This window comes from Excalfactoria chinensis, chromosome 4 (assembly GCF_039878825.1).
Source record: "Excalfactoria chinensis isolate bCotChi1 chromosome 4, bCotChi1.hap2, whole genome shotgun sequence".
In the NCBI taxonomy this organism is placed as follows: Eukaryota; Metazoa; Chordata; class Aves; order Galliformes; family Phasianidae; genus Excalfactoria; species Excalfactoria chinensis.
Genome location: NC_092828.1, coordinates 7,772,871 through 7,791,970, shown reverse-complemented (window position 1 = coordinate 7,791,970; position 19,100 = coordinate 7,772,871). Strand labels below are relative to the sequence as shown.

The 19,100-nt window shown below is 36.8% G+C and overlaps 1 protein-coding gene across 1 annotated transcript in view; it reads left to right on the top strand.

Annotated features, from left to right (window-relative positions):
* The window catches only part of POLN (DNA polymerase nu), a 78,883-nt gene that overhangs the window by 54,584 nt on the left and 5,199 nt on the right, over positions 1 to 19,100 (top strand). Inside the window, exons 19-22 of the mRNA XM_072335127.1 lie at positions 323 to 454; positions 2,038 to 2,148; positions 6,395 to 6,473; positions 14,614 to 14,681. Of these exons, the coding sequence (XP_072191228.1) occupies positions 323 to 454; positions 2,038 to 2,148; positions 6,395 to 6,473; positions 14,614 to 14,681 (390 nt within the window). The remainder of the gene's footprint in view (positions 1 to 322; positions 455 to 2,037; positions 2,149 to 6,394; positions 6,474 to 14,613; positions 14,682 to 19,100) is intronic.

Sequence of the window (19,100 nt, the reverse complement as noted above, 5' to 3'; positions counted from 1 at the left end):
ACATGGTCTGATTACTTCTGCTGTTAGTTTTTTTTATGACTTCTACACCATACCCAAAGCTTTTGGCTAAACTCAACTAGCCATATCTCCATTTTTTTTTTTACATAACATGTAGATTCTACATCTCCTCCTTAGAGTCTGCAGATTTCAACTTCAATTTAACATTCCAGCTCAAGGATAACATTCGCATTATTGAAATATGAATGTACTGTATCATATCCATCCCCTTTCATAGAGATGAGCATATTTACCAGTGTTGTTTTGAACGTAACAGTGTTATTGTCTGTAATGGATTTCTGTTCTGTTTTTCTTTGTGTACCAGGTAAAGAACGTCTTGCTGAATGCTTGGGAATTACTCCTCTCGAAGCTAGTCACTTTATAGAGAGTTTTATGCAAAAATACAAGAAAGTACATGAATTTACAAAGAAAACCATTGGAGATTGTCAAAGTAAAGGTAATCCAAATCAACAAGCAATTTTTTTTTTTTTAATTGATCACTGTCACAATGATGAAGACAGAGATTTTGCTTAACCTAAATTCGTGTAGTTACAGGACAAGAGATTATAAGTTATATCACCTCTTGGTGAGTCAGTTGTTTGTTTTTTGTTTTTTTTTTTTTCTCTTTTATTCCTACAACGAATTGATTAAGCTTCTCTGCCTTTCCTCAGACAGATGCTAGCAGAGTAATATTTCTGTTCTCAGGCTGAACTCTACTTAATGTCAAGCTACACTACCTCACTTCGACATATAATGTGCTCCAACACAATCCCAGGGAATATTTTACTTAATAAATATGTTACAACACTGCTGAACCATGAATGTTCAGCCATTCAGTCAAAGAACCAGTTTACAGAAACAGTTTTTAAATACATATTTTTTCTTTGCACTAGTCGGAGTTTCTGTTCTTGTTGCTCGGGTGGTATCTGTGATGACAGATGTGTGCAGAGTGCTTCCTGAAGCCAGCAGCTGCAAACTCTTCTAGCATCAAATTTGTTGTTAGTTCTACATATTCATTTACATTTAGAGAATCCTAGGAGCACAGCAATTAGAGAAGAGAAAGAATAGCTGCTTGAAATATTTTATTTTAAAATTTTACTAGAACTGTCAGGATGGATTACTTAGTAAGCCATACGGTATTGTATAGTGTACTACAAGTACTGTCAAAATAAACAGTAATGTGTTTAGAGAGGTTATACTGTGCTTCAGATGAAATTATGGTGTGCAGTCTGACCTTCAGTGGTATCCAGTGATGGTCTATGGGTAGTCAGGGTGATCAGAAGTGTTACAGAAGCCATTTTTGTACTTTGAAGAAAAGGACATGGCTTAGTTTGGGGAGATAAGCTCAAGCAAGAATTTACAAGTGTTTTCTGGACAAGAGGATTTCTCTCTTTCTCTCTCTGTTCCTCACACTTGTCCTCCAAAAAAAAAACCAGTGATGCTGGCAAAGTACGTAATTAGCCTAAAAATAAATGTTTAATTATTTTTATGTGTTTCTTTTAAACTGTTTACTTAAATAGAGTTTAAAAAGTTTGGTTGTGGAAGGGACATGGAACTTGCATTAAGAAAATGGGGAAAAAAAGAATTCCCCAATAATTATTTGATAATTTGGGGAATGATTCATTAATGATTTAATTACTGTACAAATTGATTTTTTTTTTGCTATTCCCAAGTAAACTATTCACTGCATGGAAAGCTCTAATTATGGCTGCTAATAGATAGCTAATTCTGCTAGGTATTTATAGTTTCATCTCCCACAGAGAATTTGCTATTCTACCAGCATATTGGCAGATAATCCTAATGAAAATACAGCTTTAATGAACATAAGTTATTATTGTATAACACGTATCAGTTCTCTGAGTAAAATAATTCTGAGGCAAACAATACAATAAGCTATGAGTACTTTAAGAAGGTAAAATAGTAAATTATCTCGAGGATTGCATAATTACAGGAAATCTGCATTATGCTCAAATATTTACTTTTTTGAAGTTTAACTTTTATTTGCTCTAGAAATACTGATTTCTACTTAAATCCTACAAGGTTATGTGGTTTCCATTATGGGACGCAAAAGGCTACTTGGTAATATCAATTCACAGGATTACAAACTACGCACTCAAGCAGAGAGGCAGGCTGTCAATTTTGTTGTTCAAGGTAAAAATTCACCTATGTACCTACCTACTTACCTGCCTACCTATCTTAACTCCAACAGACGACATCTCTTTTGCTCACAAAAAAATGAGTATTTTCATAGTCTATTAAGTTATGCTACTAAGGCATGTGTTTTATTATAAATACAGAAGTTTAAAATATTGATTCTAGGTTCCTCTAGCTTTAGTTTAAGAAATATGCAGTATTACAAGAACATTATTATATTTTGTTTTGAAACCCAAGTCTTTGTAAGGAACACTTGAAAAGGAACCTCTGAAAAACATTGGAAAGTTGCCATGTAAACTGGAAATGTAAAAATCAGCACAAAAATACTGAAATATTAGTAATAAATGTATTAAAATATTTCTGTATAAGTTGCTTGGACCCAAGTCTTGTATAGTATTAACCACATAAGGAACAAATAGTAACTGAGCTGGCAGTCTGAAGCTGTCATCTCTCCTACCAAACCTTGGAAGCATTATTTCTTTATTTGGAAGGTACAGACAGGATTTTCATTAAGTTATATTGGACATGTACAATTTACAGGCAAGTAAAAACTGCTTTCTAAATATGGTGATGGAGTGCTTTTTATAGAGTCATTTGAATTTTCTTTTTGAAAGGATCGTTTGGTTTTTCTTTTTTTCTCTCCAAATGTTATTCATGTCACAATGTTTAATTTTAAAAATGACTTAAGTAATTATGTCATGTTTGACATTCCTTATAATTAGTAACTCTATTTAGGACTTATCTCTCCAAGAACATGTACAGATCTAGAATTCTAATTTATACCCTGCTGCTTGAGTAACAGTTGTGCTCAAGTGATAGCTGTCTTGCTGTACGAGGCTTTCAAATACAGAATTTTTGCAGATGGTCATTAGAGTTAGGGTAATATGGTCAGGTTGTGGTTGGACTCAATGATCTTTAAGGTCTTTTCCAACTTGAGCAACTGTAAGAATCTATAATTCTATGATTTTAAAATATCCTAATAAGATCTGCAGCACAGCTTGCATGTTTCTATGTGCGGGAATACCTACACAAGCTTCTCTAGAGACTTGTGTCTATTTCACATCAGTTTCATCCAGCTGAACAGCAGCCCTCTCCAGCTGAAGTCACAATGCTTGAGCTAATACAGTGGGTCCTGCTGAGTGTATAGGGTAACATTAATAAAGCTACATTGCCCTTTGAGCACCACTTGCTTGTGCCATTCTGTCCAAATTGCTTGGAGGCAAGGCAAGGCTGAATCATAAAATAGAATCGTAGAATCATTAAATTTGGAAAAGACCACTAAGATCTTCTAGTCCAGCTGTTGGCCCATGATCAGCATGCCTACAACCCCAACACAGGACTACTTGTGAAATTATCCTACATTAATAAGATTGATATATTTAATTGTCAGTTCAAATAATAGTGGAGGACATATCTGAAAAAGAAAGTTGTAACTCTTATTCAAAACATGTAATATTGGAAGGTTGGGTGAAACAAGGATTAAAAACTTTACCATACTCAGTATTTCTAGGTTTTCATTAGAAAATTTGCTCTAGACTCAAAGTATTTCAGCTCTGAGAAAATATTTAAGTGCTATAAAATCTTTCTATACTATACTATGTACTACTTTGTGTGCCTATTATACTACTTTGTGTGCCTCCAGTGGCGCACGGTGTTAGAACCGCCGCTTGCAACACTGGAGGCCCGGGTTCGAATCCCCCCTGTGGCGCAAGTGGATAACTGCTGCTCTGCTACACTAGAGGGCTCGAATCCCGGGAGTTGGACTCGATGATCTCTAAGGTCCCTTCCAACTCGCACGATACTATGATACTATGATGATACTATGATACTAAAGCATTTTTAGTTTGAGCACTAGAGTTAATGTACTAAACTGCAAATAATGTGTTTTATGTTTATACATCTGTGATTCCCATCTTCAAGAGGGCTCATAAGGAGGATCCAGGGAACTAAAGGCCTGTCAATCTGAGCTCGGTGCCAGGGAAAGTTATGGAACAGATCATCTGGAGTGAGATCACACAACATGTGCAGGACAATCAGTGGATCAGGCCAAAACAGCATGATTTCATGAAAGGCAGATCCTGCTTGACAAACTTGATCTGCTGTATGTGACCCACCTGGTGGATGAGGGAAAGGCTGTTGGTATAGTCTGCCTAGACTTCATCAAAACTTTGGCGCTGTCTCACAGTATTCTCCTAGAGAAGCTTGCAGTCTGTGGCTTGGGCAGATGCCCTCTTTACTGGGTAAAGAACTGGCTGTAGAACCAGGCCCAGAGAGTTGAATGGAGTTAAATCCAGCTGGGTACTGATCACATGTGGTACTCCCCAGAGGTTGGTATTGGGGCCTGTTGAGTTTAATATCTTTATTGATGACCTGGTCAAGGATATTGAGTGCACCCTCAGTAAGTTAGCAGATTGCATCAAGTTGGGAGAAGTGTCATTCTTCCTGGGAGTAGGAAGACTCTACAAAGAGATCTGGACAGACTGGCTGAGCAGCAAAGCTGGTGAGGGGTCTGGAGCACAAGTCTTACGAGGAGCAGCTGAGGGAACTGGGATTGTTTAGTCTGGAGAAGAGGAGTCTCAGAGGAGACCCTTGTCACCCTCTACAACTCCCAGAAAGGAGGTGGGGGTCAGCCTCTTCTCCTGTGTAACCAGTGATAGGACCAGAGGGAGAGGCCTTAGGTTGCTCCAAGGGAGGTTCAGGTTGGATATTAGAAAATAAAAGTGTCTCCAAAGGAGTGGTGAGGCATTGGAATAGGTTGCCCAGGGAGGCAGTTGAGTCACCATCCCTGGAGGTGTTCAAGAGATGTTTAGATGTGCTACTAATGGGTGCGGTTTAGAGGGGAAATCTTGGTGGGTGGTTGAACTAGATGATCACAGAGGTCTTTCCCAACCTTAATGGTTCAGTGATTCTGTGATAGTAGTCTGATAATATAGGCAGTTTGCATTTTGAAAATGGTAGCAGAAGCAGATATTAGATGATTTCTTCTGTTGCACTGCAATATTAAGTGGAATGTGCAGAGTTCCAGCTTTAACTTGCTACAACTGCACTTTACACATATGTATTGCGAGGAATTAAATAGTTATATAAATTTATTCTCATAATCTGACTGACTACTTAACTCTCGGTGAAACATTTTTTCTTAGTTTCTATATCAGTGTGCCCTGTGTTGTGTTGTATTTAATCAGTGTAAGGCAACATTTGAACAGAAAAATAAGAAGAGTATTTGGGACTAAATTTTCCATTAGGCATAGACATCTCAAAAACCAGCTGAGAATCTGCACTTGATATAGTTAATGAATAAAAGGGAGTCTCAGCATGAGATTCAGAGGGAGGCAGTTTGTTACAGAAAACAGAAAGAAGTATTAGGTCTTTCCCCTGTTGGGTTATTGAGACATAATAATCTCCTCAGTCTCTTAGATATTCTTTTACCTCCCAGAAGAGTACCCTTGCTATTTGCCTAAATGGATAATCTTTATCTCTTGATGTTGGACTATTTGAAAGAAAGAATTCAAGATTCACTGATTTAGAGGGTTCAAAAATGAAAATGTGTATGGTTTGGTACTTCTAAGATATCTGATGGAGCAAGAGTTATGGCTTCTGGTCCTTAGTTAAAGGATAATTTCTTTACTTTTTCTGATAAATCTCTCTATAAAAATGCACTAAATCCTGTCGTGTGGTTCAGAACAGGCTGTTTCACCAAACTGCAAGGCTGGAGAATCATTCTGTCTCTTTATCACTAGAAATGCCTTATCCATTACACAACGTGACACTCTTTCTGCAACACTGCTCTATAACATAGTGTAACTGCCCTATAATGTAATGAATATGCATCACATACCCACTGAGTTAAGAAAAATCATGAATTAAATTACCAAGTGAAAATGTGGCTCTAAAACAAAATTTAAATTACATTTTAATTAATTTATAGGTAAATTTTAATTCCAGTTTGAATTTAGATCATTTCAGATAGATAGTATGATTAGGTTGAAGTTGGACTCACTGATCTTTAAGGTCTTCTCCAACCTGAGCATTTCATTGATTCTATATAATTTCTGTTTGCTATTTCTAATTAACATGTAGTAGTTTGTAATTTATTAATCTGTTTCACATATTACATCAATGGAACCTGCTACTTTTGCAAATTCTTATAATTCACAATCTTCAGATGTTTTTCATTCCTGTGCCATAAAACAGCTTTCCTTTTGTGTGCTTTAAACTGAAAGCAGTACACTTTCTTTCATAGGATCTGCAGCTGATCTTTGCAAAATGGCTATGGTTGAGATTTTTACTTCTGTTGTCGTTTCTCCAACTTTAACAGCCAGGTTAGTAATGAATGACTGAAAAAGTGTTTAATTTTAAAACAAAAATAGTTGAATGAGTCTCCAGCATTTTAAGCAGCTGTAGAAATATTGCATATGCTTCTGTATCGTTTAACAAAAGAAGACTTGTGGGATGCTTTTTTACATCCAGAAATTGTATCTTTGTGCTTGAACTGCTGGATCTGTAAAGCTATCCCAAGGCAATGAAGTGCCTATGGCCTGTTTAAGCTCAGTCAGATCTAGTTCAGTGGTAGCTCCATGTCTTTGAAATCAAGCCCAGTTGATCATATCCTTCCTGTATTTTGAGTATATTGTACAGTGGCAATTGAACATCGAATGGGCTGGGAAAAAACAGGAATCAGGAAATCAGTGCTCAAACAAAATAAATGAACAGATTTTAATCCTTGTACAGATGGCTTTCTTTTGCTAAAAACAAAACAAAACAAAAAACACAAAGGAAAGAAATAAGCGGCCGTATACTACAAATCTGAAATGGGAAATGGTTCTTTGGTGGACAGGCATCCAGGCAATGCTATATGAAGAGGCCAGAATCAGGCGGCTGTGGCCTGGTTGAATTTTATTTTGGCACGTGTAACTTTGGGTTAGATAAGTGATAGAGAAGCTGCCTTGTGGGACAGTCAGCCAACAGCCTCTAATGGATGCAAGCAGAGATGGTGTAAGGGTAAAAATACATTCTCTCCTTCTGTGCCTACCTAACAAGTGTTTTAGATTCAGTGACCAGCTGTTTATTGTAATTCAGAAAGCCAAAGGTTTTTGCGTTTAATGCCATGTCTGGTAAAGCTTGTGAATGTTTTCTTCTTTCAACAGAAAAGTTTGCTTGAGTTGTCCTCTCTCCAAGCTATTTATTTTATAATGTAGTGCTATCAAATGGCTAAGGACATAATGGGCATGGGGAAGTACTGCAGTTTTACAAGTTTTCCATGTGATGTGAAATCATAGGGGAAGTGCTAGACCAGAAGAACTGCTGCCTATGCTTCTCATTCCTACCATAAATACCGCAGCTGGGAAGACTGCAAGGTCAATTAAAAGAGACACACTGTTTTAAACTGGAATTTTGAACTCCTGCCAGCCATTAACAACTGAATGGCTTTGCTAAAGGAGAGCCTTTTAATATTTGCAAATGGCTCCTTGCTTTAATATTTATTAGATACTTAGGAGCTAGGCTTGTCAGAAAACCACAGTCAATGCCTTTGTAAATTCTGTGAACACTCACCTGGTTAGAAGGTGGCTCAGGCATTTGAAAGCATCACTATGGTCTTGTCAACAGATTAGAGTACTGGAACCTGATATTTTGTGTTTCCACTCAGTCACTTGTCTGCCAAGTGACATTCAGCTATTATTTATTCAGTGGTCTGTTTCTTAATTTGCTTTTCAGTAAAGTCAGGATAATGATCCTAACATTCTTTGTAATGCTCTTTGAAAAATATTGTTGAAGGGAAGTGTTGCTGTTATTGTAACAATAGGAATGCACAGTAGCTCTTCCAAAATGAGAAATATAATCAGCCTCCTATTATCATCACATCAAATCATACTAAAAAATAAATAAAAAAAATACACTACTATCTTTTCTTTTGTCTCTACCCTTTTGCAAGGTTTTTTTTCCCCTCCATTAGAATTTCTAATTTTAGAATCAAGTTTTCACTTTGAACAACATATCAAAGAGAAATATCATTTACATATGCTTTAGAAGAAATTATGGCCCCCTTACTTACACTGCGATACAGTATATCCTATAAGGCATAGCCATGTAGTGGCTAACACCCGACATTTTGTCTTCCCTATCTAGGAGATTAAAAAAAAAAAAAAAGAATCAAATTGCATTTTAGACAAGGCCTTACAGTGTTTGATGTTAATTTGCAGTTAGGTTTATGTTCCTAATCATCAACAGTGCTGCATTCACATATATTGTAATTGTGTGTGAGCAAGTTCAGATCCAAGAGTACATAGCTTCATTTCTTATGACTAGTAATCATGACATTTTTCAGTTACTCTTTGTCCATGTAACGTGGTGTTGGGAGGTCAGTGAAAGGTAACCAATTCCATTTTCACAAAGCTGAATCAGCGAGGTCCTCATGAAGGAGCAGTACGTTCCTCTGTGGCTGATCAGTGGCAGTCTCATTTTTCACTTTGCATTGGACAGCTTTTAATTCAAATGCCAGTTCAGCAACTCATGCTGTTGTCAATAAAAAAAATCAATCCGTAACCCGGGAATAATTTTACAGAAATGAATAAAAGAAGTATTGCATTCAATATGTAATCTGTACGATAAAAGCTGATACTACTATCGGTTAGCTACTGCCATTGGTGTTAACATGTTCATTCTGTGTGGCACGGATGAATAATCAAAATGATTTCTTCAGTGTTCTACCATATTATCTACATCTTTGTTGGGATGCTGTTCTGCTGCTCGTGGCCAAGTTGCTTACTGAAAATATGCTACTGACATCAATTATTCAAATGCTAGCTTTTACCTGCCTGATGCAATTCGCAGAACCTCCACAGAATGTCTCCTGCAGGCAGATGATAACAAAGAAACTTCTGAAGTCAGATCAAGGTGTGTATTAGCAACTGAAAGAAGATCTGTGGAATTTATGAGAGTAGAAAAATACTCGGTGAACTTAGATTGACAATTGTAGTTATTTAAAATGTCATGACAGTGACGTATGCCTGGGAATGTGTTATGGAGGAAAGATGTTGGAGGAAGGAACTACAGGAAGAATGGGTTGCCTATACCAATTTTGGTAGAAATTGTCACTGTATAAGCTGAAGATTGGCTGATGCTACCCAAAGTCTGTGTGGCACTGTATGAACTGCTCGGAAAGCTTTTAGTCATTAAAGATGGTAACATCCTAACAACATGCAAAGTAAATTCAACACTTCCGAAGAACTGTTGAGTAATATTGCTTGAATCCAGCAACTGTGCTTTCTTATCAGTTTATCATTCCTATAGCGCTGGATCTGGTGCCTCAAACACACAGCTTTACTTCTCAGTGTGTCCAGAGTTTGGCTAAAGCAACAGGTCCAGTGACAGGCCAGATACAAATGAATGATTTGAAAAGTAGGAGCCACATAAATAAGAGGAAAAGACACAAATCTATTTTCTTGATCCCACCTGCTCTTCTTTAGCAGCAGATGTTGGAGCTTTTCTAAGCCTTCCTTAATGAACAAAAAAAAACTTTAATCAACGCAATGATTGTTTTGAGCTGATGAACTAAAAATGCAGCTTGCTTCCATGCATATCACTAAGTTAGTAAGAGAGAACCATTACTGTCCCAGGAACAAGCACTGTGTTATGTGACCTGGATTTTTTTCTGATACAAATCATGTGGTAAAACTCAAATAGCTCATTTCCTGGAATTGATTTTAATTTAGTTACAGAGAAGAAATAAGAAACATATTATGAGTTGTACAGGGATTCCAGCACTAGTACTTTATTAACCGGTTATCCTTTCTCAGATTCATACAAAAGGACATAGTAATAAAAGGATCTCTTGACTATATCATAGTTTCAGTATTTGTTCTGTGAGCTACTTAATGCTGCTGCTGTGTCGGATGGTTTTCATAACTCTGAGTATAAATTTGTTGTCCCTGCACCTAGTTTTTAAGGAATTTAAGAACTGATCTTACCCATGTTTCTCCTGTAGGAGTTATCCAAGATTTTCAACTAAATACTTACTAGTCTTGTTCTATGCCTCATTATTACCTGTATACGGTCTGCTCTGAATATCAATTATTGTAAGAGTATTATCCTTAACCTAGTACTGGAGAAACAGCATCACAGGGAAAAGATAGGAGATTTTAGTTGTGCTTGAGGAGAATGAGGCTTTCATTTCTCAGACGTATGCTTTTGTTTCAGTAGCAGAAGGAAATGTCCTAGATCATGTGGCTGATGTGGAAATTATTGAGAACTCTCCATAGCTGCTGTCCCCATCCAGTATGTAGCTCTTTGCTTCCCAAGTAGACAAATAACTGCAGTTCTAGTTGTGCTGTGACCTAGCAAAAACGTTGCTTTCCTCAGTGTTTCACAGTGGTATTATGCATGTATGCACAAGATCACCATCTTGTGATCAAGATGCTGTTACCTGAACACTTTATGCAGAGTGAGCCAGAAAAAGTCAAAATGATTTATTCTTTATAGTAAAAGCTAAATATATTTAATATGCTTAAATATCATAGGCAAAAAGGACATTGAAGATGTAGCAGACACTTAAATGTACCTTTTTTGTGGGTCATCCAATGCAAATATATACTTCTAGTTTATAAAAACCTTTTGTAGGTCACCTTTTAGACTGGTATGTTTTAAAACACTTTGGAACACGTGAAAATTCTATTCTCTTAATTAACCATCTGTTCAGCTTCCTGCTCTTATTGATGTAACTGCTGAGAAATTTCACAAGTTAGCTGAATTTTTGTAGTTAAAATGTTAGAATGTCAACATGTCTTGGTCTTCAGTAGGAAAATACTGAAAGAAAAGTAACATAAAGTTACTTCAAGTAACACCTATGCAGGCATGATATATTTTGAGCTATATCTTCTATATTACTGCAGTAGAAATCTTCCTAGATGCAGTTTCATGAGAAACTTGAAAAGTCTACAAAATGATACAAAATTATCTGAACTTGTTCCTTATTTACATGACAATTTAATAGGAATCCTTTCCAGTTAAACCCATGTGCATTTGTGGAGAAATTGTGCAGCTATTAAATGGTGAGTAGTATTTGTAGTATATAACAAAATAAACAAATATTTAGTGCAGAGTACACAGGGATTTTAAGAAGAGTTGAATCCAGCATTCATCTGATCCATTATCACCAAGTGTGGCCAGTAGCAGATGCTTCAGGAGGAAGGTGCAAGCTTTGTTACTAGGAATAGCCTATCTGCAAATACTCATCTTTCTGTGGTTGTGGGGATATCTGCAGTCTGACTTAAGATTTAAAAGTGTTCCCCCAAAGTCATTGGATTTCATCAGTTCTAAATGTTCTTGAAAACGTGGAAATGTTTGCTACATAAGCAGTCTTCTTATTGTTTCTTTTCTTTTAAGTCTTCTCCACATTTGTTTCTAACCACTTCACATTTCTTGTGCTCTTTTGAATTACTTTAATACTTTATAATTACTTACTAATTATTGGTAATTATAGCACCTGCTCACAGGTGATATAAGAGCTGTTCTGCTGAATTCTGTTCAGTAGCACCCTCATTTCTAGACAAAAGATTTTAGGTAGTACTGGAAAATCTTGCCTCTTTAGAGAGGTCCAGATCTGGAATATATTGCCTTACAGTAACTAATAAAATCTTCATCTGTTCTTATATTAGAAAAAACCTGCCATGGTGTTTTAAAAAGTTAAACAGTAAGGAGGCCTCATCAGTAGAAGGCTATGAAAAAATCTCTTGATAGTTCAGTTTGTTTTGTCATATATCAGATCAATTATATGATTATCATATAGTAATGGTGTTAGAACCGCCGCTTGCAACACCGGAGGGCCCGGGTTCGAATCCCCCTTGTGGCGCAAGTGGTACAAGTGCTGCTCTGCTACACTAGAGGGCTCGAATCCCGGGAGTTGGACTCGATGATCTCTAAGGTCCCTTCCAACTTGCACGATACTATGATACTATGATATGATGATACTATGATAATGGTAACTAGGTGGATCCTCTAAAGATCCAAGTGTAGTGTTATCCAGTTTACTTCACATTTTAGCAAGCAATAATGGGGGAGCTTGCTATTTCAATATTTCTTCAAAGTGGTGATTGCTTTTTTAAGCTATTGAACAGGAGTGTAGGTTTTTCCAATAGTTTTTACTTAAAGTACAGGAAAGATCTCTGTGTGCATTGAAATGGTCAAAGTTGTGAATTTTGAATGGGAAAGTTACTATGATTTTTCATTTATCCGTACTGAAGTCAAATAGGTTAATGTCACTGCTTTAAGAAACCCAAAATCAGTTTCAGCTCTAGCATGGAGATGAGGTGATCTATTGATCCAGTGCTGCATGTTTTTGAAAATCTGCTTCTTCCTCCATTTCTAAAATCTGACAAATCCATGATAAAATATTTGATCTGTGTTGTAAATTCTTCAAAGAAAGGACAGTTCCTTACTAAATACTTAGAAAACTGGCTCTAATTCTGAAGCCATCAGTCACTGCTCTGCTACAAATAATAACCAATCACATTTTTATTTCACCAGCTTCATCAATGCATTTATTTTCCCTTATTCCATTGATTCAGAGTGTATTTAGAGGTTTTAACATTCACAGACACATTCTGTCTGATTTATACCTTTTCACATGTCACTCCAGTGACTAAGAAGAATCTCTTGCTTTAATTAATTTACTTACACTGGAAATTATAGATTTCATGTAAACTCTGTTCTCTTGCTACAGATGATCCTGGTCTTCTCGTCTGTTTCTTATTGTATTCTGTGTCCCAGTTTCCTATTAGAAATATGTTAATCTGTTTCACTCTGCTTTTGACTGTGGTGTAAGTGACTAATAATTGAAGACCTATTATTAGAGCTCACCACTCTGTTACTCAATGTCACATTGTAATTTAAGGCAGTGTGAAACTATCTTAGGATATTTTCCTGAAAGCTGTGAAAGTTATAAGTTATAACCATATCAGTGGTTCAGCCGTTCTAAAGAATGAATAAGTGCTAGGCATTAAAAAAGTCTGTAGCAAGCATTTAATTTAAATGTTATATATGAAATGCAAAGAAATTCAAAAATAGATGTTACAGCTTCATGACTTAGAGTGCCAGCTACAAGAATTAAAGAAGAAATGAAATAAACCTAGTAGGAATGCAGTTTAATCAGACGTGCAATATTTATCCCTTCTAGGTGAGAACTGCACCCAAAGATTACATATGCTAGACTATATCTGTTCTTCCTCAGATGTGATCCGGTCAGACACCTTTATTTTTTCCACTGCGATCTTATTTTTGCATGCAGACCAATAATTTAGGATGCTTATCTCTGTAAGCGCTGAACAATTAAGACGCAGTCCATATGCAGGAGGCCTATCCACATACACCTAATATTGACAAAGATAAAAACAAAGTATCAGTAGAACTTTGTTACAAAACAGCTCTGACTGAAGAGCTCAGGCAGGTAAATGTTGTTGCATGAGTTTTAAGATGCTGCTGCTTTCAGCTGTACATTCTGTTCTTACCTATACAACTGTCCTAATGACAGAGGCAATTAATCAGGTTGAGTATCTGTGCCTACATTTTTGTTCTTCAGCCCGCAGAATGAGGAGCCTTAATTTGCTTTCAAGTAAAAAGGGTATTTCCTGAGAAAGACTCCAGTCGCCAGCCAATCCTAGACTAGGAGTTACTATTGTATGCCCATGAGCCAAGTTCTTGCTATTGGCCTAATTTGGATTACTGCAACAGCATATTTGAAACCACATCTATTCCATCTCAGCTTGAGGAAAACAAGCTATATTAACAAAGCAAAACCTGTCTCTCTAAATTCTTGCAGTTTTCTGCAATTTACAACAGTTTTAAGTAGTACCTTGTCACATCATCAAATCCCTGACAGGCATTTACAAGTTAGCAAGCAGCTTTGATTTCAGACCATAGCCTTTATGCTTTCAGAGGAGGTTGAGCAACAATCCTTTTAACTCCATTAATGAAGTCTTTCATTTTCTTAGGATTTTTATTTTTTATTCCCAGCTGAAGGAGCTGGGAATGTTCAGCCTGGAGAAGAGGAGGCTCAGGGGAGACCTCATTGCTCTCTATAACTTCCTGAAGGGAAGGGACAGGACCAGAGGGAATGGTTTCAAGCTACAGCAGGGGAGATTCAGGCTGGACATTAGGAAGTATTACTCCTCAGGAAGGGTGGTCAGGCACTGGAATGCACTTCCCAGGGAGGTGATGGAGTCACCGACCCTGGGGGTGTTCAAGGAAAGACTGGATGTTGTGTTGAGGAACATGGCTTAGTGGGAGCTATTAGTAATAGGTGAAAGGTTGGACTGGATGATCTTTTAGGTCTTTTCCAACCTTGGTGATTCTATGATTCTATTTTCTCTTTAGTGTATGCAGGGTTTACACGAAAATTACTTGATACAAGTGGAAAGCACTGTTAGAAATTTTGTGCATGTTTTATCTGAAGTCTCTGAATTTTTTCAGGTTAATTGCTCAGATTCATGACGAGTTGTTGTTTGAAGTAGAAGATTCCCAAATCCAGGAATTTTCAGGTAAATACAATCTTTTTCTTTCTCCCTCCCCGTTTCCCAATAACCTGTCATTCTTTTGAATAGCATAGAAGACAATAGCTCACTTACAAGGATCATCTAGTCCACATGCCCATATGATAAAGAATTAATGTATTGGAAGGTACGCTGATTCTCATGATTAAGAAAATAAATGCTATGCGATTTTTCTGAAAGTTTTCCCTCACTGGTTTTTATGTCGATAAAATTCAATATACTCTTTATCGAGAGTTTGTTAAATTACTGATTTGTACTTAGTTTCCTTACCATGATTCCCTCAGTACAAGAATCCCACAAAGAATAAGTCTTTAAGGGCTGTAGAAGGAAATAAACCATATTAAGATGAATGACTTGGAAAGTAACTTCCTAAATACACATGGTTGGGGTCAGTTACATAAAGAAGTGTGTAATTCTTCATATAGGAATGCAAGGTACTGTAATTTTAAGTTAATTTACTGGTTTGTTTGGGTTTTTTGTTTGTTTCTTTGTATTAATTAAGAGAACTTTTTATGGTGGAACTTTCAACACTGATTGTTAGCAAAAGTTCCTGCCTACACTTTTATCTTCTCATCCAGCTTACTTACAGATGTTATTTCCTAAGCTAAGTTTATCCCCACATCTGGTAAAAATTTAGCTAGCAAATGACAGCAAAGACAAGGCTGTCAGGTCTTTTCTCCAGTAAGTACTGGAGACATTACTGCCAGTGCTTTATGTTAATTTTTAGACTTAGGACTAGTCTGAAGTTGAATAATGACTTTGACTAAAACAAGTACTGTAAGCTCACAAATATTTAAGACTAACTGGTCCAAGAAATATATTGCATTATAACCAAATAGGCAGACAAAGGGTGTGTCTGAATTAAGGTTTAACTTCCAGTCAGGAGTAGGAGTATGAAGCAGATCTCCCTGTTGTCCCCAGTCCATGATGTGAAGAGTTTTGCTTTATTTGCAGTCTGAGGGCAGTTGACCCAGATTCCTATTAGATGAAACTAAATAGGAAAACTCTTTTTTCCCTAACTTTTCCAATTAGTTCAGGAGTTGTTAACTGAGGTAACAAATTGGGTATGCAAGTTTTAAAGAGAAGGAGTGCCAAAAGGATATATGGGCTTCTAAATCACTTCAGTGCTTTGAAAGCCCAGATATGAATTTCATCCCATTACCCCATGTTCTTTATCTCTCCTCCTTGACTTCTTATTTTTATTTACTGATATTCTTTAGCTGTTGGCTTCATTTTTCCTTATCTAAAGAGTATTTTTGTCCATTCAGAAACATTAAATTATAGAATCTGCTGACTTGCAGAACCCAGCCTGAGCCTTAATGACCCAGAGAGGAATCTCAGTTGTACAGTCACTAAGCTCAGTAAAGCTAAAGAGCAGAGTGTGATGGCTTTAACTGAGTACAACTCAGTGTTGTATTATTCTCCTGCATTCACCGTGATCCAAGAAAGCGCCGGCCTAGTATTCAGAATATTTACATTCTGATTCCAGTCATGCTTTTGATCTACTTTTTAAGGAAAGCAACAGCAAACATATGTCTCGGTTTTCTTATTTGCAGAATGGATATGAAATCTTAAGATCATAGAATCATAGAATTACCCAGGTTGGAAAAGACCTTGAAGATCATCAAGTCCAACCGCAGCCTAACCAGTACCCTAACTCTAAAAAAACCTCTGCTAAATCATATCCCTGAGTACCACATCCAAACGGCTCTTAAACACATCCAGGGATGGCGATTCAACCACCTCCCTGGGGAGCCTATTCCAGCACCTAACTACCCTTTCTGTAAAGAAGTTCTTCCTAATATCCAACCTGAACTTGCCCTGGCACAACTTAAGGCCATTTCCCCTTGTCCTGTCACTTGTCACTAGTGAGAAGAGACCTGCCCCACTCTCGCTGTAAGAACCTTTCAGGTACTGGAAGAGCGCGATAAGGTCTCCTCTCAGGCTCCTTTTCTTGATACTTGTAAGATTCATAGATACAAGATACTTGTAAGATTCATAAATTAAGATCATGAAGGCAAATCATATTATTTCAGTTAAATGGTAATGAAGAACATAAGCATTTTCAGTAGCATTTCCCATATGGAAGTGTCTTTTGTACTTCTTTACAACAAGAATGTGTCTGTTTGCTTCTGAGACTCTCCTGAGTAGGAGCTGAGAGTTGCCACGAGTCAGTCATACTGCCAGTGTTTCTCTATTCCATACATTGAAATACGGTAAAGCACATACTACCCTGAGTTAGCTAGTTTTCAAAACAGTTATGGTGTATTATTTAACTCAATTCTCTATTTAGGGCAAGAAAAAGATATCAAAAAGATTTTTTATTTTTTTTTAACAATCTTCACTTCCTATTGGAGGATGCCTGGAAAGATGAAATCTAAACATTTGGTGGAAATTTGGTTTTGACAGACGACCATCACCTTTACCATTAATAATATGCCTGATTCCTAGGCAGCCTGTCTGTCTGACATCCTCACATCCTGAGCTCTCAAGCAACCCAGGAAGCAGAAAAGGAGGTGGTATTTTGGGAGCAGCAAAAAATGGGTTCTTGCATCTGAGAGGGTGTCTAAGATCTGAAGTCTATGCAGTCAGGTACACAGACAGTGCCCAAATCTGACTGTGAGTCTTCATAGGAACTCCAGAAAGAATCCAATTTTTCATTTTGTGGAGACGTATCGATTGCAGCCTGTCTGATATTTGGCCCATAGTAAGCATACCCTTTTATTTTTTTCTTCTCATACTTTACCAGGTATTAAAAAAATCAGCTGAAATACTTAAAATATAAGAATGCCAGAGGAATGAGCCTGAGTAGAAAAAATAAAGTAAACTAAGCCTATTTGTTTTGATATTAAGATCAGTTAAGATTACTGATACGTAAAAACAATAGCTTAATTTATATTAAAAAAAAAATCATCTGTCAGCAGCAAATTGTGGTTCTTTGAATTTCCGTGAAATTTCCTTTTATTCTGCTACCAAATTAGTGAGTGCTGAGGCAGCTGCATAAAAATGTGTGCACCTTCAAAAGGTGATTCAAGTAACAGAACGGAAGAATGAACAAGTCATTGCAGGGTAGTGGCATTTTGTGTTCTCTGAGCTGCCACCTTCTAACTGGAGAACACGGATACTTAAAACAGAGATGCCTCCAGATAGTCTTTAATTTGTAAAAATCCTTATTCCTCAGATCATGTGTCTGATCAGCTTTGGCTTGTTGCTGGAGTCATAACTTCATAGGTGAATGAGCTTGAAAAATGTCTTCAGTTTGATGGGACAAGCAAGCTTTTGTTCCACACCAGTGCCTCTTCTTTGCTCCTATTCACAGCTCTTTGAATAAGCACATTTATTCCAGCCAGTATCAAGAAAATCTAATATGGGTTATAATTTCAGCTCATTTATGATGCCTTTACTTTGCTGTCATCAGTTCTGGGGGACTAAAGATGAAATATGTCGTTTTTTTAACATGGCATACAAAACATTCCGGAATGAGCATAATCAACAAATCTCATAATTGCTGACTGTGGATTTTGAGAGGGAAGTTGCAAAGGCTGGGAGAACAGCACTTAGCAGATGCCACTGCAGTAGATGGCTGACTGCAAAGGAACATTTCAAAATTAATAATTAATGTGCCCTAGATTTACCAGAGGTGCACAACCACAACAGAACATAAATAACCATTCTCCCAAATGCTTCCAATCTAAATTCTAGAAAAGAAACAAACAGACAAAAAAGCCCCAAACCAACAACAACCACCACAACAAAATGATAGAGACATAGAGACAGATCTATTTAAACACTGTGTTGTTATTCTCTAACGTATATGAGATAAAGAACATAAGCTTGCCTATGCCTGGACTGTTTATTTTGAGCACTTAGAGAGTTTTCCAGATCAGAGAGAGGAAGAATCAGACATTATACACATAGAACTAAAGGGGACCTCTCATGCAATTATATACCACCGTGCCATATGGTCTCTTTTATAAATGATCATCTCCATATGAAAAATTACTCCCACTGGGAGACTGTTCTAGATTTTGGAGAGAGAAAATTCTGGAACTTTTAATTTCCAGCCTAAATGTATTCAGCCAGTTTACCTACTTATTTTCATGCAAAATCTGTCAATTAATTTAAATGCTTCCTTCTTTACAGACTACTGAACAGGAATGGTAATCCACTTGCTTTTTCTTGATGTTTGTTATCATTTTTGTATATATATATATATATATATATATATAATTTAAAACCTGTTATAAAATAAATGTAGGCAAATCTTTTGGAAACTTCCAAAGATGTGATTTCAAAAGGCTGAAATGCAAGCAAAACCTCCTCAGATTGTTTGAAGTGAATGGTTTTACCATGCCACCCTCTAAACTCTGGGAAGAACCAGAGAAGTCAGTTTGACATGAGAAATAA